At 46.2% G+C, this 27725-nt stretch overlaps 1 protein-coding gene across 14 annotated transcripts in view; it reads left to right on the top strand.

Annotated features, from left to right (window-relative positions):
• HDAC5 (histone deacetylase 5) overlaps nucleotides 1–27725 on the top strand; it is a 133185-nt gene that overhangs the window by 39281 nt on the left and 66179 nt on the right. For 5 of the 14 annotated variants that reach the window (XM_084804903.1, XM_084804902.1, XM_084804897.1 and 2 more), the window contains exon 3: nucleotides 4986–5057. The exons of 2 other annotated variants lie outside the window; for them this stretch is intronic. In XM_084804903.1, coding sequence (XP_084661029.1) covers nucleotides 4986–5057 — 72 coding nt within the window. Of the gene's footprint in view, nucleotides 1–4845; nucleotides 5058–15191; nucleotides 15240–27725 lie in introns of those variants that run through there. 7 more of the 14 variants (XM_084804898.1, XM_084804895.1, XM_084804894.1 and 4 more) reach the window with 4 other exon arrangements.

The following is a 27725-nucleotide window of genomic DNA, read 5'->3' as shown; positions in this document are numbered from 1 at the left end:
GGAAGGCTGCGGTAAAACATAGTCCTCAGAGGCCATTCACCTCCCACCTCCATAGCCACAGGGAAAGGGAATTGTTGTCACCCATTTCTGTTGCCTGCTTTTCATACTGCCTGGTCAAGGAAAGTCTTTGTGACGTCCTGACTTCTGTACTTCACCCTGTAGGCTGTTCTTTTTATTCTTATACTTAGGACACATTCTTATGGCCACTAGTCAGTGGCTAGATGGCCATAGGATACGTCAGTTTCTGGGAACCAACCTTGGATCCCGCGCTCCGAGGTCAGTTCCCTGAGAAATGACCCCCCCCCCCCCCGCTGCCTTGTAGGCAGCACAGAATGGCTCCGCACTCGGAAGAGGAGCACGGAGCAGCGAAAATTGGGTGTTCTGGGGGGCATTCTAGGGCAGGGAAGGTGGAAATGCCGGTACGACACATCCAATGTGTTGTCCGGCAGCTGCTTCCCCTGCTCTGCCTGGACAGCAGAAACTGAAATATCCCCTCCACGCTTCTCCTGCCCGGCATTGGATAGGCGGTTGCCTCTGAGTTTGGAGGCGGCTGCTTATCTCAGTAGGATTACTCCCTTAGTGCACCTGACAGTGTTCAGGTAGGAAGCTCTTCCACTTTCCCGCAGGTTCTTTGTCTGGCTGTTCCCCTATGAGGATTGGGGCTTTTTAGTTTAGAAAAAAGGCAAATAAGGGGAGATAGAAGTGTATACAAGTTAGCATGGTGTGGAGAACATGGATAGGGAGAAGGGTTTTCTCCCTCTCTCATCATACCAGAATAGGGGTGGGGATCAGGTTTCGGGTGAGAGGCCAAGTCTCCCCCACCGGGCCTTCCATGGGCCGGATGATGTCAGTAGGCATGGCCATGCCTCCTGACATCTTCACGGGGTGGGGGTGGCCATTTTGCCTTCCTTTATGCTGCAAGAGGCATGGAGAACTAGCCAAGTCCCTGGCTTCAAGTGTTGCGCTTTGTCCTCATGGGGGTACTGCATGAATGAACTCAGCCAACGTCATTGCTCTCTGACTGAAACGTGGGCTGGAGCTCCTCCAGCCATTGCTTCCACCAAGAACTGGCTTTTCTCACTTCATTCACCCATTGCAGATGATGCCGGGTGGGTTAAGCGCTTAGTGAAGCACCCATGGGGATGACACAAAGTAAACGGAATCTCCGTGATGTCTCCGATTGGACAGAACAAGGGGATTCCTCTCTGGCTCCTCTCCAAGTACCCAGTAGCCTCTACTTGGGGAGAGAAGTGGGTAGGGCCTGTGGAGGGAGCCCAAGCCTCTTCAGGCTGGATAGAGAACTCAGTGGGCCAAGTGAGGTCTGTGGGCTGGAGGTTCCCCATTGCTGTATTAGAACCTCTGAGTTATCCAATGAAGCTGAGTGGTGGGAGATTTGGGACAGATGAAAGAGGACGGACTTCACACAACATATATTTAAACTATGGAATTCACTACCATAAGATGTAGCAACAGCCACCAACTTGGATGGCTTTAAAAGGGGATTAAATAAATTCATGGAGGAAACGGCTATCAGTGGCCACTAGTCCTGATGGCTATATGCTACCTCCAATATCAGAGGCAGTATGCTTCTCATTACCAGTTGCTGGGGAACATGGGTGGGAGAGTGCTATTGTATTCAAGTCCTATTGTGGGCTTTCCAGAGGCATCTGGTAGACCATTGTGGGAACAGAATGCTGGACTACATAGGCCTTTGGTCTGACCCAGCAGGGTTCTCCTTATGTTCTTATGAATTGGGGTGGGACTCAGGAGATCCTTTTTTCCATTGTGCTGTGCTTGGAAGGTGCTGCCTGCACCTCGAAAATGCTGTGCATCTGCTAGGATGATCTGCTGGTCCCCTCCTCTGCTCCAGGTTTAGAAGGAGGCTTTGGCTTGTCATGGAAAGCATGGTGAGCAAATTTGTGGTAGTTTACTGTTTGTTGTAAGCACAAGCACATAGGAAAACTGCAGATCGTAGGCTGCATTTTAGGAGAGGCATCTCAAACAGGAGAGATTGCCTCTTCTAAAATGATGCCCGGAACATAGGAAATTGCCTTGTAATGAGTCAGATTATTAGTCTCAATATTGACTCTGTATTGTCAGTGACTAGCAATGGCTCTCCCAGGGCTCTTTCACAGCTCTAGCTGGAGATGCTGGAGATTGAACCTGCAACTTTTTGCATGCCAGGCATAATATACTCTACCACTGAGCTACAGCCCTCGCCATAGCTCCCTGGAACACAGGGAGGGGGATGTGTGGCCCTCCTGATGTCTTTTGACTACAGCTCCCATCATCCCTTACTATTGGCCATGCTGGCTAGGGCTGATGGGAGCTGCAATCCACCAACATGTGGAAGGTCACATGTTCCCCATACCTGCTTTAACATGTCACATTCATTTCATGCATTTATTATATTTCTCTACTGCCCCATAGGCGAAGCTCTCTGGGTGATTCACAGAAATGAAAAACCACTAAAAAGACATTATACAAAGTGCAAAACCATTTTCATAAAAACATATAAACAGATAGCACACACACAGACAACATATATCTAAAAACAAGCAAACATGTTGTGAGATGTGTGCACAGTGTATTAAAACAAAAAAGTATATCCCCCCCTTTGAGGACTATTGTTTTTCTTCACATGCAAATGTATGTAAGGTTATTTGATTTATTATCAGTCCTAAGATTAAGCAACAAACATTTCTTTAATCGGGACACAATTCTACTTTGAAAGCATGTTTGTTCCATTCCCCCTTACCTTGACCGTGCTCGGTAAAACCTTTGTTTATTTACTATGAATTGGCTTGATGTGTTGCATTTAAAGGGTGCAGAATGGAGGTGGGTTCTAGGGTGTCTAATAGTGTGTGGATCATCTGATTCTTCTCATGTACTGTACTCTAAAGCTCTCTGGGCCACTGCTGTGGTTCTGCAGGGAATGAAGGCCAGGTTGATAGTGTCTTATAGGAGCCAGCTTGTAAATTGTACATTGGAGCATCTGAGGTCAGTGTGTCTGACACCTGGGAGAGAGTAAGGTGAAGTTCACTCATACCAGTTTGGGGTTCAGTGAGGCTTGTATGAGCTCAGGGTGCTGAGGGAGTATGTGAAAAATGCCAGGTGTCCTAGAGCTGGGGGCAAAGAAATCCAATAAAACTGGAAGATTAACAGCGCAATCCTTTGCATGTTTACTCAGAACTTAGTCCCACTGTGTTTAGTGGGGCTTATTCGGAGGTATGTGTACATGGGATTATGCTGTAAGGCTGCAATCTTATGCAGACTTACGCAGGAGCCTTGTGTCTCTGTAAACATGTGGGATTATGCTGTAAGGCAGTGGTGGGGAACGTGTGGCTCTCCAGATGTTGTTGGACTGCAGTTCCCATCAGTACTAGCCAGCATGGCCAATGGTGAGGGATGATGGGAGTTGCAGTCCATAACAACGGGACGGCCACAGGTTTGCCATCCCTGCTGTTGGGGCTGCATGAGCACAGGGCTTGCATTAAAAGGCCTAGTGGAAGAGATGCTAAAAATAGAAAAAGGTTTTGAGAAATGGAATGCCCCATTGATACCCCACTACTTAGGATGTACTGGCATACCAGTCTTCTGTTTATTATTACTGAGAGGGTCAAAGATGGGTGAATTCTGTATCCACTAGCTCAGTCAAGATGAATCCTCAGAAACTAGAGATTTGGGCGATTGAGGCTGAGCAGAACTTTCAGTAGCCAGAAGGGTACAACTTCAGCACTCATGGCAATATGCTCAGTATGCAGAATTTATCCACAGTGCAAAATCTGACTTTTATGAGCCTAACAGTTCAGTTACCTTGGTGTGTGTCTTTTAGTGGAGTGTACACAGCCGTGATATCTGCAAACTTTGATTTAGGATTACAGCCTTTTGGCAGTTTGGTTTTTTTAATCGCATCCCTAAGGACTACTCCATTTAAAATCACTGGGCTTTAATAAACCAGCCAGGCTGCATCCGTAGGAGGACTCTGGCATCCACAACACAGAAGCAGCCATTCCAGCCCCTTTTGTTCTTTGCCTTGCCTTCCTTCCCTTGGCTTGGCAGCCAGCATAGCCTCTCCCCCAGGGAATCTTTTCCACTGACCCCTGTGGTTGAAATGCAGCTTCTGATAGGCAGGCAGCTCCTTTTGCCTGAACCATCCCGGCTCCCAGAGAGCTCGGCTGGGTTTATTTATAGCTGGCTCCTCCCCGACGTTCTATTTCAGGTCACCCCCGGCAGAAGCCATCTCGTTTGGTGGCAGGGATGGGAAACAATCGCATGAAAGGAGCTGACTCTGGCGTCTCACGGGAAAGAAGGCCTTTGTAAGATTGACAGGGAGCTGCAGCCCTTCTTTTGTGAGAGATCTCCTCTTCTAGAGACTAGATTCACCGCCTGTTTTGTTTTTCAAACCTCGTTCATGTCTTAAGGAGATTTCCCTCCCTCCCAGAGTGAATCCAATGACACCTGAGATGTAAACCTTTTCTTTCCCCCAACTCCTTTTCTTCTGCCTCTGTCTCTTTTTGCATCTTCTACCCCGTCGTCGCTCTGGAGTTGAGAAAACAGTTGCTTCCCCTCCCCTCCTTCCCCCTTGCAAGGAGATTTTCATCTACAACAACCGTTTTTTATTTTCCTTTCCTGGCAATTTTGATTTATTCTTGGGGCTTTCCTTGCCGCCGCCGCCACCACCACTGCTGTGAAACTATTTAACTTTCGCAAGGAGATTCTTCAACAAGGAGGACGGATGTGTGTGCGTGTGTGCGTGGCTGGTTTAAACGAAGGGGATGTTGGATGGTTTGAGTTGGCAATATAGCATAAAAGCAGACGCTCCCTCGAAGGCTTTGGCTGTGCAACGGATTGTCATAAAGGGAAACTGAAGTGGAATAACAACAGTGTGCGATCGCTCCTTGGCATGCTTCTCGTATCCTCGGTGTGGGGACTGCCAGAGATGTTGCAGACAATTTACGAAACTGAATCGTGTTTCTCTTCAGATGGAGTTTCTGGACACGAGCCGTCACTGGAACTCCTGTCGCGGGCACAGATCCATGCCATACCTGTGGCAGGTGAGTGTTGTGTGTGGATCTATGAAATGGCCCTTCAGAGTGAGTAACCATTTTTTGAAAGCAGTCAAAAAATGTTTGAGGTTTGGTCTGGAACTGAGGGGACAGAGTAGATGACATGTTTAGCCCATAGGAGAGTGTCTCTGAATGGTGCAGAGAGGCATCTGAGCCCTCAGCAGTGGGGCTCAGTGTTCCCTACAATCTGGTACATGTGGCTGAGGACAGGAGGACTGGACAATTCCCAGGAGCCTTGAATTGCCCCACTTGTCAATATCTAATCTTTGTGCGGTGTTGGTTGGTACCCAAGTTAAGGAATGTTGGTTCTTTAAACTGTGATGTCATCACCTAGGAATTTCCAATATGTTTACATCCATGGCCATGGGCTTTCATGTCGGCCCCTTGAAATTGTAGGTCTGTGGTGAGGACTTAATTTGAATCAGGCCTCAGCTCCAAAGGTTTTGTAAATGCTAGGGCTCAAGCACAGGATCTGTAACAAACTGAATGCAAAGGAGTGTGCCTCTGTTCATGGGAAGATTGTTTTACCCCTCATCACTGAAAAACCACAGCCAGCATTCCCCCCCCCGCCCCACTAGAAAATTAAGGTGCCAGGTTTCCAAGCAAATATGAGAACGTCTTTTGAAAGAAATTAACCAGTAGAACTGTGGTTTGCCAGGGCTCCACCCCAGAATCCCCCCGCCCCCGTGTTATCACTCACCCCTGGAGCACATTAAGAGTTCCTCTCCTCTTGTGCATACTCTTCTTTATTATCATATTACATATTCCAGGGTTGAGACCTATGCTGAATGCAAAAGACAGAAGACTTACATTCCAGAGAACGACAAAGAGAGTTTGGGACTGGCAGACCATTTTTGAAATTAAGTGGCAAAACAGGTTCTTTTTCCTGGTTGTGGCTAAATATGAAAGTGATCAGGCCATCTCACTGTGGCCAAAGGTTGCATTGCATCTCTCTGGTTGGAGTCATTCTATAGGCTAGGTAGATTCTATTCCATATTCCTTCTGATGTATCCCACAGCAAGGGAACAGTCACATTTTTGAGCTGAAATGTATTTGAAATAAACCTAGTGTACTGGGAAACCCATTTCACATTGGGAAATCTGTGGTTATTTAAACCATAGCAGAGGCTCCAGTTGGGCTGAGCCCTGCTCTCTTGAGTACTTAGCATCCCAGTTAATCCTGGTGTGATCCCACTTCGTATGGTCTGTGACTCACACGAATGTGGAATTAAGTCCTGGATCTCCCAAACAGGTCAGCACTGTTAGATCAACACTTGGCAATAATTTCCTTCCAGGAACTGCTTTTCTTTTCTGTAGTTGTTGGACTGCAGATGTTATGGAGCATATATGTTTTATTATTTTTATTATTGCATTTATATCCCGCCTTTATTCCTCTTGCAAGGAACCCAAGGCGGCTTACATTATCCTCCTCCTCTCCATTTTATCCTCACAACAACAACCCTGTGAGGTAGGTTGGGCTGAGAGTGTGACTGGCCCAAAGTCACCCAGTGAGCTTCCATGGCCGAGTGGGGACTAGAACCCGGATCTCCCAGCTCCCAGTCCAACACTCTTGCCACTACACCATATGCCAGGAAAGAATTGTGGTTTTTTAAATTATTAAGGCTATATTGCAATATCTCACCTGAGGCTGTAATCACAGCCTGTTGGGCTCAGGGTGATTCTTCATGCCCCACACACATGCATGAACTGAGGCATCAGGAAATGGCACAACTAGAGGGTGATGTGGCGTTGAATCCAGCTGTTAAAAAAATCAGGCAGCCTCGACTCCTAAAAATGTGAATTTGAACTGTTTCCCCAGGGTTGTAAAAGGACATACACATGTGAATAGGCCTTGATTCTTATCTCATTATTGATTTTATCCAGTAAAAGTTACATATGAGAATGTCTTGATGTAATAAAAATATGGGGCATGATCTATTTCTCCATGTGCTCATGGAGCCTTTTCCATTCCCTGTCGTCCTTTGGATGGGCATGAGTGCGCAGTAGAACACTCAGCTGTTACCTGCCATGGAAAGCCCATGAGTACCTTTCCCATAGAGAACTGCTGTTGACACGCTCTTTGCCAGGGTGACATGCATAGCTTCCACCTCCATGGAGCATGAGTAACTTGCACACGCATCCATGCTGGGTAGCTAGCTGTTTGGATTTACACATGGGAGGTGGACAAAGGCCTTCCATGGCAGCTTATAACATGTGTATTACTGAGCGCTTGTAACTTGGCAAAAGGACACAGAGGGGAAGGGAAGAGTGACCCTGATATATTTTGCAGTTTGGTTTTTCATCTTTCCTCCTATATTGGAAGGCTTGGCTTACTCACTCGAATTATCTAGAACTATTTGTTCTGCAGATGCTTTCTATGGCCCAAATGCTGTCTTGTTATGGTGGCCTGATCTTGGGGTTTCATGGATTAGTATACATCTGTGGGGTAGGCTTGGATGGACTTTTCTGGGTTGGGGCGGAGGTTGGATTAGATGGCCTTTTGATGACCACAGGGCTGTGGTCCTGTAGGGCAGGGGTGGGTAGAAAGTAGATCTTCAGATGTTTTGGACTCCAACTTCCAGCATTCGTGATGATTGGCCATGCTGGCAGGGGTTTCTGGGAGTTGAAGTCCAAAACATCTGGAGATCTACCTTCTGCCTACCTTCTGCCTAACTCTGCTGTCAGGTTTCTAGGGAAACTGGCAACCAGAGAACCTGCCCTGAAGGAATTGTTTTTTGTGTGTCCTTATTGTAAGTCCAGACGGAAGTGACAATGTGGAGAGCCTGCTAACTGAATGATGCTGCCACAGCAATAATGATGATGATGATGATGATGAGATTACTTCTTTTTAAAAGGATTTATAGGCGTCTGTCAGAGATGTTAGGATAGAAATGATCCAGTAGCTCTTTTTCAGCTCAGTGACCACTTCTGTGCCTAGCATATTGTTGGACTTAAAGCAAATTTCAGGGTAATGCTACATATTACAATTGCTGTGCGAAACACCAGTATCTCCTGCAGCACATAAGTGAAGTGTATAAACATCTTCCATGTGCATACATTTGGGGATACAGGTGTTCAAAGAGATGTGCTTGTTCTGGAACATATCAACGTAACACTAGTTCTTCTGCAGCAATCGTAACATGCTGAGTAGCTCAGCAGTGGAATAAATTGCCTAGGGAGGTTATATAATCTCCTTCCTTAGAGATTTCAGGCCTGGTCTACACATGCAGCAACATGAGGTGGGAATGAGGTAGTGGAATGGACTCTACCACTTCAGATTACAGGTCGGAGATCACATTTTTAATACACCCCTGCGCAACTCCCCCCCGCCGCTGCCCCCAGTAGCAAACTAGCACAGCAGGAAGCAGACTGGTTTAGAATTTCTCCCTCAGTGTTATAGCTTTTTACTTGCAGAGTTTTTATTTTTTACATAGGGGAGCATTAAAAATGTGACCCCACCACTCCTCCTGCAGCCTGAGGTGATCCAGTCTACTTTGTCCCTTAAGTATTACACCACCTCATTCTGTTGCAGGTATAGACCGGGCCTAAGTCTTGGAAGCCATATTGGTCCTTCAGGATAAGAAACACAGAGCAAGTTGAGAGCTGGCAAAGCAGAAGCACAAGTAACATGTCTCCATGAGCCTGACGTTACAAAAGAGGTGAAGAAAGCTGAAGCAGAAGCAACTTGCTCATTTCTGCTTTCCCCATAGCTTTGTAACGCACAAGCTGTCTGTGATTCCAAGGTAGCACCTCTGTTTGGACAATTGATTCAGAGAGGTTGAAAGAGGGTTGTTGTGTCTCATAGCTGACTGGATATTTGGAGTAGGGAGAAAGGCTGGGGAAACACTGATCACAAATGCTATAGGTACAGAATGTTCTGCCACTGGATCTCTTCCATCTCTACATTTTTGGAGAGTGTGATATTGCCAGGGCATCTGTTCTATGCAGTGCTATGGAGACGCGATGTCCATTTCTGTGCTGTTGAGTTTTGGTGATCTGGAATCGAGAAGGATGTTGACAATGGGATAGATTCAGAAGAGAGCTAAAAAGGGAATAAAAAGTCTAAAAGGAAAATCTATGTTGGGTATGTTTAGCTTAGGAAAAAGAAGACTAAAGGAGAGATATTGACAGATTTCATTCAAAAGGATGTTGGAAGAATGATAGGTAATATAATCCTCTGAAGGTAGAAGAAAAGGCTATGGGGACTCGGTAGGCCTTCTGTTCGTCCCATCAGCCAGAACAGCTAGGCTGGTGAGGACTAAGGAGGGAGCCTTTTCTGTGGTGGCCTCGACTCTGTGGAATTCCCTTCCTAGTGACCTCCGCCATTCCCCCTCTTTGATGAGCTTCTGCCAGGCTTTAAAAACCTGGCTGTTCAGGTGGGCATTTGGGGTGGGTTAGGGTTTTTTAGAGCAGTGTTGGTTGTTGTTGTTTTTGTTCAGTTGTAAATTTGTTATTAGTATTGTATGCTGCCTAGAGTGGCTGGGTAGCCGGCCAGATGGGTGGCTAATAAATACATACATACGTGGGAGGCAAATGGAAAGTTGGGCCCACCTTTGTTGGGCCCAACTACATGTTGTATGCAATTGCAAAATGCAATTGAAACCACAGTGACTGGTGCTCCTAAGAGAGAGTGCTGCTTTGCTCCTGTTAGCATCCAGCAACAATTAAGGCGACTTAACAGAAAGTGAGGAGCAACTGGCAGGAAATCCTGGCTTGCTTTGTAAATAATGGATCTTCACAGGGCGGGGGGGGGGGGCTGGGGGGGGTTAAAAAGGAATTGCCGTTTGTCATTCTTCCATTACAGCAGACCTAAGGAGGCCATCTGATGGGATTAACATTGAAAGGGGTCTAAAGTAAACCAAAAAAATAGGTTGTCAAGATCTGTAAAGTGACTGGTGAAACTTTTGTGCAGCTGAACTCTATGGTGTGCTTCTTCTTTGTGCATCTCCAGTTTTTCCTAGAGCCTTGTTGTTCCTTCTGCATCTCCAGGACCCACCCTTTCTTTCCACACTTACTGCTGGAGTCTTCCTGTGATCCTCTCTTGTTTTGCTGCCACAACCACCTCCTTATGACTTACTTAATTATTTAAATAACATTTAACTCTCCCATCAGTACAAGTACAAGCTAGAACTTGGAAGCTTATCATGGTTTGACTGTGATAACCCAACCAGATCACTGTGTTTGACTAATGCTAATATGCTGAACAGCCACTGTATCCAATGTGTGCTCAGCCTGGGAGGGGGAAAACTCAACATCAGAAAATACAAAAATGGCATGAAAACAATAGACACACCCATTCCACCTATGGCCTTTCAGCTAGTGGATCCCTAGTATAAGATCGCGCTCTGTGTCACTTTTATATTCTATACAGTGGGTTGGATCTAGATTTAGTCATACTTAGAGCAGACCCGTTGAAATCAGTATAAGTTAAGCTAGTCATCACTAAGTCTCATTGATTTCAATTGGTCTGCTCTAAATATGACTAAATCCGGACCCAGCCCAGTATCTTGAACCCTTAGTATTATCAGCCAGGAACTGATAATACTATTGGTCCTGCCTCTAGGCTTTATATTTGGCCTGTTGTGCACTCCCTGCTCCCCTCTCCAATCCAGATTCTAACCTAAGTGAAACCAAATTCATGGGCAGAATAATTAGGTAAATTATATAACTGTGTTTGCTTGATTTCCATAATTCATTCTGCTTCCAAGTTCCTGGCTAATTTTCAAAGTACAGATCACTTCCCAGCAGGTATTGGAAGGAGGAAGGCAATTAAAGGTTGAGACTAGGTGAGATGAAGCAGTTTTCAAGGAATCATAGTAGAGGAAGAAGGCATTGATGCCCATGTGCACACATCAGTACGCATTCTCTCTCTCTCTCTCTCTCTCTCTCACACACACACACATACACACATACACACACACACACACAGTCCACTGCCCAAACACTGGCATTTTTACTCTGCTCCCTTGTGGTTTCCAAGATTTTGCTGAACACTGCCTGTGTGCTTTTTCTCTTCAGCCACGAAGAAAGAAACAAGCTGTAAAACAAGCTGAGAAACATTCTAAAGCCAAGATTCCTAGGTGGCCTATTTCTGAATGCTAGACACCACTAGAGTCTCAGACTGGTATCTTGGAACGTGTTTGCAGTGCAATCATGGAAACGTAGAATATACACCAGCCCTCTGATTTAGAAATCTAACAACAGCAGCAAAAGTTTAGTCAGCAACTGAATATGTTAATTATTGCACAGATTGATTAACTCAGAAGCTGGCTTGGCAATTGCTTCTGTTTTGCTGCTGGAAAACCAGGGTCATTTTCACAACACTTGTGTTTTTTGGTGTGGCTTATTAATGGAAAGCCAGGGACCCCTTGTCTTCCTAGAACAAGTGGTGAAATGCCTTAATAACAAACCCCTCTCCCTCCCTCCCTCCCTCCCTCCCTCCCTTCTCAGTTCTTTGCATGCCCATTCTGGTTTCTCCAGACCATTGTTGTCCTCCATTGGCACTCTCAGCAAATGTGAATAGTTTATGATGGGAGTGCCAAGGGCAGGGGGAGGGGGGAGCTGTGTAAAAAGCATGCCAGCGTCTAAGAATACCAGGGTGGGTATTTTTAGAGCAAAGGTTTAAGCTGCTTATTGCTGCCAACCGAATGTTAACTCTTGTCGGTTCTTCCCTGATGATTCTTCCCTCAACATTGTGACGCTGACTTTTTATCTAACCCTTGTCGACAAGGAGAGGGAAAGCATGAATCAACTGGTATAATGATTTATTTAATCTATTTAAACTTTTAAAATATGTTTTGATGTATAAACCAGGGCTATGAGTGCACCTCTGCATTTCCAGGAACCCGTCAGAAAAAATACATACATGCACGCGCGCACACACACATTTCTCTCTCTCTCTCTCTTTCTCTCAAAGATGAGGGTGAAAATGAAGGGTGCTTGCTGAAATCTCAGAACTGGGGTGTGGGAGGTGACAGGGCCAAGTGGGACCTCTAAAAGTTAGAAAGGTGGAGCTTCTGTAGCTCCTTGCTGGGCTCTAGGAAAGCCTGTCCTCAGGAATATTCCAGACCTGAATTTTCATCTTTCATCTAAGAGCAGGGAGTGGAGGAGTAAATCTCTTGTTCTTTATGGGGAAGGGCCATAACTCGGTGGTACAGCCCATGCTTTGCATGCAGAAATTCCCAGGTTCAGTCCTTGGATTCTCTAGGTAGAAATGGGAAAGACTCCTGTCTAATACCCCAGAGAGCCGCTGCCAATCAGTGCAGACCAGACCTGCCCAGCCTGGCACCCTCCAGGTGTTTTGAAGTAGTACAACACATCTGGAGGGCACCAGGTCTGGTGCAGACAGTACTGAGCTAGATGAACCCACTTCCATATGCAGCTTCCTATGTTCAACAAAAAGCTGAAAAGGAGGGGAGGACCCATAAAACCTAGCAGTAAAGTGCTTGCTTTGCATTCAGAAGGTCCCAGATTCAGTCCCTTAGTAGGGCTGGAAAAGATCCAGACAGAAAGGGGCAGTGGGATTTGCTCGAACCAGGTGATGGAATTCCTGATCCTGTAGCCCTACTCTCATTCCTTTATCCTTGATTGATGTTGCATCTGCAACATGAAATGAACCAATGGCTGCTTAGGGTAGAACTATGTATTATGTCAGGAGTGGTGAACCTTTTTAGGTCCAGGGGCCAAATTCCAGTTTGAGAAAGGTCTCAGCAAAGGTCCAGCAGTGGGTGGAGCTAAGGGTGCAGGTCTGGGCCAAGGACAAAAGTAATTCCTACCAAATTTCCCACCATGCATACAAAACACAGCTCAAGTCTATGCATGTGTACTTGGGAATAAGCCCCAGTGCAACAGCTGTCATGGCTGCAAAACCACATCTCAATACTATGCAGGGTGTTTAAAGTTTAATTGCCTTTAAATACCCTCTTATCTCAGCAGAAGAAGCTTGTGGGCTGGATGGAGAACTCCTTGGGGCTGCATCTGGCCCACAGGGTGGGGGTTCCCCATCCCTGCATTACATGCAAATGCATTTTTAGAAAAACCCACATTTCTACATCTTAAGGCAAAGCAGCTTTGAAAGGGGGCAGTTTGGAATGGAGAACCAGAAGGGGGAGATTGGGTTTAACCCTTCCCCCATCCACTACTTTCCTGCCACAGTTCCTCCCCAACAATCCCCCAGTCAGGTTTTCTGATGTAAGTTTGTGAAGGTAAATATGCATCTTAACTTGCACACTGTACTGCATAGATGCTAAAGTTTCTTATCTTTATAGCTAGGGGTGTCAGTGCTCTGTATTTAAAGAGGAAAAAAATAATCAAAAGTTTTGCACCAAAGGAATCCAAAGCCCAGTGGCAGATTACATGCTTTGCATATGGGAGATTCTGGGTTCATTCCTCAACAGCTCTAGTTAAAAAGGATCACGTTGCAAGTGATGGGAAAGACACTTGCCCGAGACCCTGGAGAGCTGCTGCCAATCAGAGTAGACAATACTGCACTAGACTAGTGAGTAGATGAACCCATAGTCTGACCCAGGGTGCTTCCAGTTCAGTGTTCTTTCAGGGTGAAACTACATTGTGAGACAAACATATCTTCACAGTGCTAATTCAAGGCGCACGGGTGGCATTTGCAGGGAGCAATTGGGCGGGGGTGCTTAACCCTCCCAATACTGGCTGATTCTCTCTTGCAAATGTCCCTCCTGCCAGACCATTTGTAATGGTCTTTTCTCTTTCAAGGACCAGAAATAAGATCAGCTGAGGGAATAACAGACTAAAAATGCCTACTGCTGCTGGTGATAGGGACATATACAGAGGAGAATCAGCAGGTACAGAAAGAGTTGGGGCCACCCCCATTCTCTCTTATAAGTGTCCCCAACCCTGCATCTACACTACCGTGACAGATGAGGGTGGGAAGCACGAATTTGCAGAGGTAAGGCGTAGTTCAATGCTAAAAGCTCTCCTCTTTCTTCTTGAGGTGTTACATAATCAGTAAAGGTTGCAGGGGGCAGGGGAGAGAATCTTTACTCCCTTTGCTGCTGCAAATTAATTGCTTGCAATGTGAGCCTGGCTTTTCCCCTTGCTATCAATTAAAACTGCAGGAGCTTGCTTGTGGGGGCTTCCTACCTACGCAAATCCCTCTCCAAAGAGACCAATAAGTTTGCAAATACTGCTGATTTCCCTCGGTGGGAAAGCTTGGAAGAGAGGGCATTTCTGCTGCCACTTCCGTGTTTTCACAGATCTGTTCTCTAGGGCATGTTACGCTGCAGCCACATGTACCAATATCCCAGATGGCCCTACAAAGGGAGGGGCGACTTCCATCTGGAAAGGAAAGGACTGATTAACCCTTCACCTTCTAGCCCATTCCCTCTAATTTCTCTCCCTTGCCAGAGCTTTGGACTTGCGTGGACTTTGCAAACACTGTGTGGGACCCTGCAGGGGTAAAATCAGCTTGCTGGGATTGAGGATGAGTTTCAGCAGGGAGGTGACTTGCAGGGGAAGAGTTAAATGCTCTCTCTTCCTTCCCATCTCTTCTTTGATGCAAATTGTCCCCTTTCACCTAACCGAAGTGTAATTTGTAGTTTGCCCCTTGGTGACACTCCCCGTTCTGACTCCATTGGTAAAACTCAGCCTTCCTCAATCTAGTGCCCTACAGATGTGTTGGACTGCAGCTCCCATCATTTGCAGCCAGCATGGCCAATCGGAACCTCTCAGGCTCCCATAGGATGAGAGTTCAACCTAGAAGCTCAGCTGCCCCCATTGTCCCATATGAAAGGATACAGAGGAACAAGCAGGATGAGACCAAATTTCCTGGCATGGACTTGTGCTCTTCCTCTTGTTTACTTGGAACAAACTCCTCCCAAATACGGGCAGAGCCTTGAATTCACAAACTGCTGTGAATTCTATGAGAGGCAGTGTGGTGTAGTGGTTAGTGTTGGCCCTTGCTCAGGGAGCCCTGGGTTCAAATTCCTGTTCAGTCATGAAGCTTGGGCCACTCACTCTTTCTCAGCCTAACGTACTACTCCACAGGGTTGTTGTGGGGTTTAAAGTCAGTCGACCATGTACACCGTTCTTCAGAAAATGTAAAACAGTGAGCCATTTTCACATTCTTTTTCTGTTCGCCTTTCCAACTCAGGTTCAAGAATTAAAGGCTTCCACATTCTTCTCCTTCCCCTTGGAAAAGGTAAACTAACAGTTGCCTAAATTGTGGATCATTACTTCATCTGTTCATGCCTACAACCTGGTAGAGGCTTTGCCCTCTTTACCGATTGTAATGCTACATACAGGATTCCAATCTCTGAGTAAATTGTGGGAGGCACTTTATATTTGTCTAATGATACTTCATCTTACCATTTATTCAGTGCTTTAAATTTGCATTATGCTTCTGAGCTGCTAGGAGCATGCAGCATCCAGATTTTCAAGTGTTGTTTATCACAGACTTCCCCAATCTGGTGCCCTCTAGATGGGCAGAAGAAGGCTACTTAACCCTTACCAAAGCTGCTGCTTTTCTCCTCCAACTTCCCCCTGCCATTTTTTTCTTGGCAGGGCAGGCAGCCTTCCCTGATGTGACATCCTCCAGATGTTTTGGACTACAACTCCTGGCTGGGCCTCATGGGAGTTGAAGTCCAAAATGTCTGGAGAGCACCAAGTTAGGGGAGGCTGATTCCAATTATAAGGGGAACAGAGCCATGCGACTCCCTAGATTTAGCTTTTGTTTTTAGAAGGCTGCGGGGGGGGGGGGGGAGATATGGCTATAGAAAGAGACAGTGGGTGAGGTTTGTGGATTTCATTAAGGACCCCTACATCCCCCCCCCCATTTTGAGCACTACAGTAGGGGTTCTAAATCTGTGATTCCATCATCTAGAACCTGGCTTGGGTCTGGAACCTGGGCTGGTAGGGAGAAGCTGGAGGGAAAAAGTGGCAGCAAGGGTGCTTAAACCTTCCCTTCCCTTCCCTTCCCTTCCCTTCCCTTCCCTTCCCTTCCCTTCCCTTCCCTTCCCTTCCCTTCCCTTCCCTTCCCTTCCCTTCCCTTCCCTTGCTTTCCTGGTTAAAATCATGCCCTCCTAGCCCTGGCTGGGCTTTGAAGACATGCAGTGGGAGGCTGAACTTCTTTGTTTTCACCCACCCTTTCAAGAAGAAAATGCAAGCCCTGAGATTCTAGTGCCTTGTAGAAGTGGGCTTGGCGTCTGTGTGCCTTCGTCTCTGCTTGAGCCTGAATAAGTGGAGAAAAACGTTTTGGACTGAAGCAGTGCTAGGGAGGACCCGCCGAGGCGAGTTTGGAGCGTAGCCCAAAAGTGCTATAAATATAGCGAGTGTTTGTGGTGACGACAACCATAAACCTCAGCAGCTAAACCAGAATTTGGCAAAGGCTATCTGCTGAGGAATTTCGAGGTGGGTTATAAAACTCCTGAAAATAGATTCTGAGCAGGATGGAGCTCTTCCATGCAATCTGGGCTTGCTAGCATGGAATCTGTTTTCCCTCTGCTATTGCAGTGGAGTGTGTTAGGGAAGGATGCAGAGATCAAATCTGCACGACGAAATCTTGGGGTCAGCACATGGAATCAGGAAAGTGTTTCAAATTGTCTCTACCTTTGGCAGTGAGAGGGCTGGTGGCAGAATGAGAGAGATGGATAAGCAAGGAGAATTGGGCGTAGAGCAGCCTTCCCCATCCTGATGCCCTCCAGATGTGCTGGACTACAACTCTCATCATCCCCAGCCAGCATGGGCCAGTGGGGATGATTAGTTCATGTTGGCTGGGGATGGTGAGAGTTGTAGTCCAGCTGGAGGGCACCGAGATGGGGAACACTAGTGTAGAGGGAAAAACATGAATGGAGGCCCTCTGGAAGGGAGTAAAATGGTCATGCAAGGATGGAAGAAGTTTGGCCTCCAAATGAAGATGCAGTTTCACTTCAGTGTCTTAAACTGTATAATATATTCCACTTATAACAAAGAGCCTGGTGGCATCTTAAAGACTAACATATTTATTGTGGCATAAGCTTCCGTGGGCCGGAGCCCACATCACATACCTCTGACGAAACAGGTTCTGGGCCATGAAAGATTATGCCATGGTAAATTTGCTAGTCTTTCATCTGCCACTAGACTCTTCTTGTTGCAATAGACTAGTACAACTCTTCCTCTGGAATTTTTTCCTTTGGAATGTTTTCTGAAAGGAAGAGGAGTGGGCTGTGTGTTTTCAGAGAGAGGGAACACAGGCTAGGATTCATGTGGCGTGGGATGGAGGAGCAAAGTGTGGAAGTGTGGTTTATTTTCAGATTAGTTATAGGGTTGTGAAATTTCATGTGTGTGTATGTGTTTGGGGGTGGGGGTGGCAGCAGCATGGGGTGGATTCCAGTGACAGTTTCTATGGATGGCCATAGAAGCTGCTGTTGCTGGGATGATACCCCTCTGTGGCTCTCATTACATTTGTAGAACTGAAGCAGATTATCCAGAAAATGTCTGTAGCAAGGGACATTTTGAAACTGGCAAAAACGGTCACCAGAACCAATTGGACATGACCCTCCAGTAAGTACCAAATAGTCCCATTCTCTCTTCAGTGGGACAGATGGTTGGGAACATATATATAGTGCCCAGGATTCATGGATGAGTTTTGCCACTAGCACAGCATTGTTGCCCCGCGTCCAAGTGCAAACTTTTATTATCTCCTCCCACTCCACCCCTGCTCCTGAGCTGAATGGCAGGCATTCACTTCTGTGGAAAATAGTAAAGGTATGCCCTCAGAGGGGTGGTTGGGGTAAACCTGCCCCTGGTGATTCCAGTGCCAGTAGAAGTGGATGTAGGAAGGGTAAGGAAAAACTGAGCAACTCAGCAGTTGAAGAAGCTGCCCAAAGAAATTGTGGAATCCCCCTCCTTTGGGATGATCTCAAGCCAAGGACAAACATGTTTGTCAAGGATGCCTTAGGCCAGGGATGGGCAGCTTGTGGCCCTCCAGATGTTTTGGCTTACAGCTTCCATCAGCGCTAGCCAGCATAGCCAATGGTGAGGGGGCTTGTAAGCTAAAACATTTGGAGGGCCACAAGTTGCCCACCCCTGCTTTAGGCCTAGGCAAAGAGGGTGGACCAGGTAACTTCAGTGCAGCCATGGGGAACCTCCTGCCATGCATGCCAGTGGCAGCTTTGCCCACTTTAGGCAGTTGTCTGCAGCATCCCAGCCCAAGGGCAATTTGGCCCTTGGGCCAAAAATGGTTCCCCACCCCTACTTTAGTGCGTTGCTTCTGATTCTTTTGCCTCACTACAGTGCTCTGCTTTTGTTCTGTGCTTGGCATGGTGAGACAGAGGTGCTTGCAATAGCTTTCGTGTTCATTTTGATGCTCATTCCCCTGGAATGAACTGAATGGGGCAGCTCACACATGCTCAGATTGTGGATTTATGGATCTGGGTGTATGTTTTTCTATCCCTGTTGTCTGCCTGTGTCTGTCTGTCTGTCTGTCTCTGCGTCTTAATTTAGTTCTGCCTCTCTTCTCCTCTAGTGATGGAATGAACAGGGGAGAAGGGGCTCACCTGTCACACCTTTGGAAAAATGACTGGAAAACCAATGTGGAAATTTTGGGGGTGTGCATGCAAGGACTGGCCCTGCACAGGGCGAGCCACTTCCTTATCCACAAAACATTGTATATTGCAATATGTACAACCTACTTAGATGCCTTTGGAAAGGGGGCCATAAAGATGGCCTGCTGCTTGAATGCCAACCCTAACTTCCTTTTCCTCTTCTTCACTAAATTTGGGGCCACCTTTCTTTTCCTTGGCAGCTGCTTCCTCTAGGATTGTCACTATTTTGTGAGGCAAGCCTCCCATGCATCTAAAAACTGCATGTCTAGCAGAAGCATATCATCTGTTGCTTTCTGTATCTTGGAACCGGCAGCTGTTACAGAGGAGGAGACAGAGGGAGAGTGTGTTGGTTTGCTTGTGTGCCGATGTCACAACTGTCCAAGCATACAAATGGGGAGAGTTCAAAGTGCTGCTGATGTATGGTTGGCCCTTAACTCTGCACAGTGAGAGACTTCTTCTTACCTCTGTTCCTAGGGAGCCAGAGCATTTGGTGGTCTCTCTCTCAGGTTCCTGACATACAATCTATTATCTTCATTCTCCCTCTGGGTTTGCAGAGGGCTTGTCTGCCATGAGGAAATAGGTGGGAACACTTACCGACATTTGGAATATTATGCTATTTTTATTTGTTTCATGTATGTATGTATGTATGTATATATTTGTGTGTGGTTTTTCTTCCCTAAAAAGGGCCCACAACGTGGCTCATATAAAAGCACACAAGAAATACACTAAAAACTAATTCAATTACAATAAAATGGGAATGGAGTAAGACAGGAAAGCATAATCAGCAAGAGGAGACAAAGGTATTTACAAACTAAAAGTCTTAACAGCTTTTCTTCAGCTTAATTATTATAAACAAGTTCCCTGCTTTGAAGTAGAGATATATAAATGTCCTATTTTCCGGTTTTTCTAATAAATGGTGTGCCTTAGAGTGCATGTGTGCCAAATTTCGGCTCATGTGGAATTACCATAATTTTTATTTTTGATAGCCCCGTGAGTATATGAGTGAGGTTCCACTGTGTTTGTCTGTGTGACACACACACACATGTTATATGACTACTAAATTCAGCTTGCATTTTGCAGGGCAAAGATACGTGTTCCTGGCCACTACTGGAAATCTCTGGCTTGTTCTAGGGCAGAGTTCTGGCCTTGATTATGAGGAAACAGTTAGGAAGATCCAGCTGTTTAGCAAATGTGAAAATATCTTAACCTTTTACTGCGTCATTACGACCCTTCTGTGGGATAGACAATGGGTTGGATCCAGACTGAATTGAACTTAGGTCCCGTTGAAATCAGTGGGGCAAATTAGCCATGACAAGTTAAGTCCCATTGATTTCAGTGCATACTAATTGCAGCTAAACTTAGTTTGGATCCAATGCACAGGATTGTATCCAACCCAGAGAGAATTCTCCTCCCCCTCCTCCCCATTGCAATCACTTCCCCCCTTCTGAAGGACTACTTCTTTCCATATTTACCTTCCTGTTCATTAAGATCATTGCCAGGGGCCCTCTTGTGTTCCAACTAGTCCTGAAGTTCATCTGGTTGTGGCCTGAGAGAGGGCCTTCTTGGTGGTTGCACCAAGGCTCGGAACTCAATCTTGCGTTTTCCCCCCTACCATGGCATTTCGGCGGATAGCAGAAGGCCATTCCTTATGGCCCATAATATCTGGCTGTAATACCTCATTGATATAATTTTATACGTGCTGATATGTGCTAGTTGAGGGTATTGTTTTGTTTTCTGCAGCTACTTTTGTTGATTGTGTTTTTTGACACAATCAACACAACACAATTGTGTTGATTGTGTTGATTGTGTACCTTGCTGTTTTATGCTGTTTTGCTTCAGTGATTGAATTTTTAATATTTTCATTGTTTTATAGTGGTAATGTTAGCCTTACTGGACTATTTTCAGGGAAGGTGGGGTATAAACCTGTTAAATAAATCAAACTAAGTAAATATAATATTTAGATGTTAAAAATATCCTATTTTAGACATTTCTAGAAATCAGGGTGTGTCGAGCTATGTGTTTACCATTATGTCAGCTTTATAGGTGATGATGAAATGGCTTAATTCTTTGGGAGTATATTAGTTTGGGGTACCCTCCCACTTTTATGAGAGAAAAAGATGTACATATATCCCATTTTCAGATTTTTCTAGTAATTGGTGTGTCTTGGACCATGTGCATCTCAAATTTCATCTCCCTTGCTAATGTAGAAATATCTTAACCATTTGGGGGTATCACCACTTGGAGGTACTCATTATGAGGGAGGAATGTATAAATGTAAATGTTTCATCTTTTTCTACTATTCACTGTGTCTAGAACTATGCATGCAATGAATTTAAGTTCACTAGCTCATGCAGAAGTACTCTAAACTATTTTGGTACCCTTATGAATGAGTTCCAAGTTATTTTTACAGAAAACTAGTGAGGCTTACATTCTGCCAGCATTAATGCACACTGCTACCTGCCAGTAGGATTTTTGAGTATGTTGCTGCTGTTTCAACATTTATTATACCTTGTTTGGTTAATTTTATTATGATATTTTTGTTGTTTTGCTGTAGCTGCGTGTAGGTAGAAAAACGGGATATTTAAATAAATATTGATTAACACCCCCCCCCCCCGGCCCAGCTGATTCAAGTGTTTGAAGGACCAATGGATCTTCCAGATTTCAACATTCCTTTCTGTATATGATTTTCTTGTTCTGTGCTAGAGTACTGTTATATATTATAAGGTAAACTTCATGTCCTGAGCTTGAACTGTTAGGTGCAATAATGTCTCCTAATCCCATTGTTCAGAGCTATGTTTCTGCCAGGTTTCAGTTTCCTAGCTAGTGTAGGAGTGGCATAACCATTTTGGGGTACATACAAGTTCCCAGTTTTGAGGGAGTTGGAGCGTATGTCATCTTGGTGATAAAGTTTCAAATTCACAGCTTTGTTTCTGTTAAAAGGAGTCCTGATGGCTGTGATTGTGGTTATCCCTAGCATCTCTGTCCCTGATTTCCCTAAATTATGTATCAGTAGTTGATAGTCCTTGTGCCAAACCCTAGAACAGAAGTGGGGAACCTGTGACCCTCCAGACGTTGTTGGGCTCCAACTCCAATCAGCCCCACCCAACATGGCCATTAGTAAGTAAAGATGGGAGTTGTAGTCCAACAACATCTGTAGGGCCACAGGTTCCCTACCCCTGCTCTAGAGGCAGTTTCTATCCCAGAGGCAAGGGAATTGTATAGGTGAAATGGAGTTGGTGGCCATGGGGCTTAGGACTGGCCCTACCATTAGACGGAGTGAGACAGCCACCTCAGGCAACTGGTTTTGAGTGTCCTGAGAGGGCAGCAGATTGTTAGTTATTTAATGTTTCTTCTACTTTATTGTTATTCCCGGGGAGTGGCTTGTGAGATTTTCTGCCTCAGGTGACAAAATAACTTGAGCAGCCTTGGGTACTATATACCTTGAATTGGGGTGGGTAGGGAGATGGCACCATTTGCTGTTCTGCCTCAGGCAGCAAAGTGTCTACTGGCTGACCCTGTTACTGATGGAGCCTTAGACCATGACTCTCTATCCACTCCTCAGAGTAACAAATAGCTGACCAGGGCCTTCCTTATATGCTTGTGTCTTGTTTTCCTCGTTTGACGTAGCAAGGGCTTGAAATGTAACCAGGATATCATAGCGGTGGGGGAACAAGGGATGCACAAAAATGAAGATGTGTTGGCCAAATGCATTTTGAAATATATTTCTTCTTCAGGGGCACTTAAAAAGGGCACCACTGTGTTCTCTAATGTGCTTTGTAAACCAGGGTTTAGCCCAATATACTTGCTGTGCTTGCCGTGGCAAGTGTGTGCTGCCCTTGGGTGAGTGTGGTGAGTGGCTCCCCGCCCACCCTGCTGCCCTTTCCTGCTTTGGAGCAGGAAAGGTGGGCAGGGGAAAGTGTTGGGCGCCTCTTCTCTGAGGCACACAGAGTGCCTTTGGGCAGAGGCACCCAACAGCACATCTTCTCTGCCCCATCTGGCCTTCTCCGCAGGAGAGACTGGGGGAGTGTTGGGTGCTCCATGCATCCTTGGAAGTTGTGTCAAACAGCGCATGCTCCCCTCCTGGCTTTTCCATCCAGAAAGACCAGGTAGAGGCGAGTGTTGGACACCCCTTCCTGAAAGCAGTGCCCAAGAGCATGTGTTTCCTTTTCCTTCAGGAAAGGCTGGAGTGAAGGGAAGTATCTCCTGATGGTGTTTTATCTGGTTCTGTGCAACTGTCCGGTTAGCTCAGAAGCAGAGAAATCAGGTATGTCCCTGCCACCCCTCGTTGGCTCTGGGCTAGATGGAGATAGCAGTAGCACTTCCTTTGGTCCCTGACTTCATGCTGCATTTACAAGATGCAGCACAAGGTCAGGACAAGACCCCACCCCTTGGGGAAGGGGCAAGTCCTCCTGGTGACCAAACCAAAGCCACCCCCAAATTGTTGACTCCTGTTGTAACCAAAGACATTTGAAATGTAACCAGGACATCATAGCTGGTAGAATAATGTAAATGTTTTGCGGGTGGAGGGGGGCATGATGGTGCTGGCTCTGCATTTTGGCTCATAGAAACCCCACCCTGGAAAATGGGGTGTGATGAGAAGGCCTACTCTTCAGCAGGGGGGAACTCCATCCACCAAAACCCTCCATAAACACTGTTGTTTATCAGCTGAATGCCATGTACAAACAAATAGATGTTTGTTGTTTTTGTAAGCATGTTTTTGGTTTTTGGTTTTTAAATCAAGGGAGTCAGATGGCCACTACCACTAGCCTGTTTTGGAGTGTGTTGGAAGGGAGTGCTGAGCTGTGTAAAGTTGGTGAGGGTAGGGGAAGCCTCTCTCCATCTTCTCCCCCCAACTTACAGTCATGCTCATGATTCTTTGTCCCTAATTCTTGAAGCGTTATAGACTGAATCTGGTTTTGGATAGTAAGAGAAAGGCAGTCTGCACATGCTCAAAGACATTTTCTTTATGTTGCTTCACTTGTTCTAAGGCCAAATTTTCTTTCTTTCTTTCTTTCTTTCTTTCTTTCTTTCTTTCTTTCTCTCTCTCTCTCTCTCTCTCTCTCTCTCTCTCTCTCTCTCTCTCCCCCCCCCCTTCCCTTCCCGTCCCGTCCCTTCTGTGGCTTGGCTCATTTGCTCTGCAGCATTTTGGTACAGCACATTTTGTTTACTCCTGTTCTTTGCTTCTGGCCTGGATTTCATGAATTGATGGAGGGGATGTGTGAGCTTAACAGGACCCGAGAACAGGACAAAGAAGGAATGTGTTATGGTTTTATCTCTGAAGCGAAGCAGGACCAGTACTGGCCAGAGCATGGATGGGAAGCTGTCCTGGGACCCCCCACCCCATCCAATGAATGCCACTTCTAGCTCCCTGGATGAAGGGATAGGAATACAAATGTCAGAGAGAAAAAGAGATCAGTCGCTGTAAGATCCCTTCTGAATCTTTGCTTTCAGCGGCACATTCAATTTCAGTCAAAGACTGCAGGCATCCGCCTGTCTGCATCACACTAGCACACTCTGCATCACAGTAGCACACACTACGGCAGTGGGGGGGGGGGCTGCATTAGTATTCAGAGCATCCTTCTCTCCCATCCATCCCCTGAATCATCCTTCCCCGTCCCACGCCGCCCCCAACTTCCTGTTTGGATTAAGAACAGGTTGTTCATTCAGCTGTGCAGGGCCCCTCACTCGCATACAAATGACACTGCGTCTACGAGGCAGTTACTCACAACTGCAGAGGGTTCATTCAGCAAAGACACCTGCTGCAATGCTGGAACGGAAAGGATTGACAGTGGAGGGGATAGAAAGAGTGGGAAGCAATTCTGATGTGTTTTCCTTCCTACGCCACCCTCCTTCTCTTATCTTCCCCCGAGGTTTCACAAAGATCCTTAGTGCCACCCTTTCAAGGTTGGAATTTTCACATTCCGCTGTGAGGCTGATCCCACTAGGAATGCAAGTGGACTCAGAGCCTGCAATAAATGCTGTGATATAAGTGGGGGGAGGCCCAAATGTTAGAATGTTTGGGGTTATTTCCTCTCCCCCACCCCGTCCTCAGCTTCAGTCTGGAGCAACCTTAAAAGGCATAGCAGGCTCAGAATTCTGCATGTTCACAGGACCCAGTTTGAGCTGGAGAGCTTGGCCTCCAAACCAGATTTGAATGTTAGCTTGGGGGTGCATTCAGTAATAATGGAGAATGAGCATGTGCAGAGTGTTCTACTGTCTCACACATCTAGGTCAGAGAGATCCCAGGCCACCTCAGATTGGAATGTGTGACTTCCAGGCTGCCTTCACGCTGTGAGTAGCCATTAGTAAAGTGAAGGTACTCTGCAGATGTTCAGTGGCATTTCTGTTTGTTTGTTCTTGCTTCCTACGTTCAGTCTTTTTATTTATTTATTTATTTATTTGAGGCTTGGCTCAAATAATATCTTGGTTGAATACTTCTCAAACACAAGCCACAGAGCTTAGCATTTTGAACCACAACAAAGGTGAGCTAGAGCAGAGACAGGTTAGCCACACCTGTAAAGCAAGCCCTTCTTCCCAGGCTCAGTTTCCAAATATTTGGCTTGCCTTTTAATGTGTGGAGTTGAGAGAGGCGGGAAGGTCATCTGAACAACCATTAGATCAAAAGACTGCAAGCCAGGGCCTGTCATTGCCACAGCAGAGCCAGGGTGAGAAGATAAAGATGATTGATTTTTGCGTCAAATTATCTTAACCAAACTAGGTCATCTGCGTGTTTTACGCAGGGGGCTCTCTTTGGATGGCACAGTGTCAACGCAGTTACTAGGGCAAGCTGATAGAGGGCCTGCCAGGGGGTGTTTTTGCAAAAGTTCCTAAACGTAAGGGCACCAGTATCTCTCTCACTCTCCTGCCCCCCTCTTCTTCATTTAATTTTTGGAGGTTATCCATCTTGTTAGTCTGCCACATGGAGCCTTACCCAGTGTATGCTTCTGGCCTCACTTTCTGGTTCCATTCAGGCCTTGATTTTCCTGCCCATTTTCTCCCTCCTGCTCCTAGCAGACATATAATTTTAGAGAACCATAGATAAGATGGGATGTCGAGTCCAGTCCCCTTGCTGTGAGGCAAAACCATAGATCAGCTTTCCCTGACCTGATGCCCTCCAAATGTTTTGGACTTCACCTTCCAGCAGTCACAGCCAGCATGGCTAATGGTCAGAAATGCTGTAATCCATGTGGAAGGTACTGAGTTGGAGAAGGCTGCCGTAGTGTGTTGCCTCAGCCGTGGGCATTGACCTCTTAATTTAGAGGTTCCAAGATAGTGATAAATCAGATCCAGGTTTACAGGTAAAGGAGTACTTCATTGGGTAACTTACAGCACACAGGCGTACCCAATGGTTGGATCAGACAGCTTCTCTGAACCCAGAGCCATCGGGTACAAATGTACAATAGGTTTTATACAATACATGTTAGCAATAAGGCAGCATAACAGCAGCAAGCGCCCCTAGCGTTCATTCCCAACATAGACTAGAAGTGTTTGGTAAACAAACTTTGCTTCTCAGGCACATCTTGATATCCGTCTTCTGACTCATCTCAACATGCTCAGAAGCCTACTAGCATAGGAATTGCACCAATAATGAACTTAAGCAAGCAATATGGATCTCTAGGCCCCTCTAACACTATAAATGACTTGGCTACGCTCCTGGGGCCAGTACACACAGATCACCCACAAATCAGGACACATACTCAGACCACCCTGTGTTACCAGAAGAAGTTTAGCCTGGGCTCACCTTAGCTAGGTGCTTATGGAACTGAGCAAATAGTAAAAATGGATTATTGTAAGCAAGCCAATCAGATGTTTCAGGAGAGGGGATCTGGGTGGGGAGAAACCCAAAGTCATGGCTTAGTCTTAAAAGATGTAAAGAAAGCTGGTAGAGAAAAGAATGTGTATTTGGTAGTGCTGTGCTCAATTTTGGTGAGGTTCAGTTTTCAGTGCAAAACTTGCCTTTGGGGGGAAAAGCACATGCATGTGTGTCTGTGTGGAAAGGGGGGATACCAACCTCAACTATCCAATCTTTCATACATTCTTTCACGGCCCTACCATTAGACGGAGGGCGCTTCAAGATGCAGGGCTCCTATTGCAACCAACCCAAAGGCATGGTGCAAACTATAGCATTCCTTCTTCTTTAATGGAATTTTTCCACCAAAAGTGGTGGGAAAACACAGGAGGGCTACAAGTTGAACACATTGTTGTCTGCCCCCCCCCCCTCGGTAAAATTCTGGGAATGAGGCAGGGGGTTGTATAATAAAAGCCTGGTCTGGAAGCACCCAGAGTGAGGCTACTGCCTCAGCCGTTGGATGCTGCAGGGGCAGAGCAGTGATGACAGCTCTCTCTGCTGTTTCCCCTGAGCCCCCTAAGCTAGCCTGCTGCCTTCAGGTGCAGAGGAAGGTGTTGAAGTAAAATTCAACGGCCAGTCTAGTCAGCTTCTGTTTGTGGAATGGGATGGGGCACCATCTTGTCATTTGCCACAAGCAGCAAAAGGTCTGGGGCCGACCTTGTTCAAAGCCATTCTTTCCCCAACCTGCTGCTCTTGCAGCACCATTTTTTTTACTTGAAAAAGCTTCTTCATTGCATGATTCCAGCTAATCAAGGATCACATAGTGAAAGTGATGTCGTCACTGTACCGTATAGCCAATCAGATTGAGCTATATGATGACATCGCTGAAAGCAAATGAAGCCGATTGCCCTCGCTCTGAATGGGGAGGAGGAGAGGGAACACATCCTCATTCGGTGTTGGCTTTAGATTTTGAGCGGCCTTTGGGCAAGATGCCCTTCAGTTGACCTCGCCACGCTCATTGCCCTTTCACTTGTCCTTTCCCTCTGGGCTCAAATCCACCACCACTGCCAAGAAGGCAAGGGAAGAGAAGTGGGGCTGTTGTTGCTTCTCTTGGCTTTTTTCACTGCTTGGAGATGGCATGTAAACAGTAGCAACAACAAAGGAGCAGGAGACTTGGGGGAGGGGTCAGCAGTGGGCCCCCTGCTGGAACGTGGGCCTTGACAAATACCCAGTGATTCTGGCTCCTCATGCAGGCCCTGTCCCCATTTACCAGGAAACTGGGCGATGCTCTCTGTCTTGCCATGCTGTGTTTGGG

The sequence above is a fragment of the Heloderma suspectum genome, chromosome 6, assembly GCF_057233095.1.
Source record: "Heloderma suspectum isolate Gila_16-S chromosome 6, 16-S_ref, whole genome shotgun sequence".
NCBI lineage: Eukaryota > Metazoa > Chordata > Lepidosauria > Squamata > Helodermatidae > Heloderma > Heloderma suspectum.
This window is presented reverse-complemented; position numbering and strand designations above follow the sequence as displayed.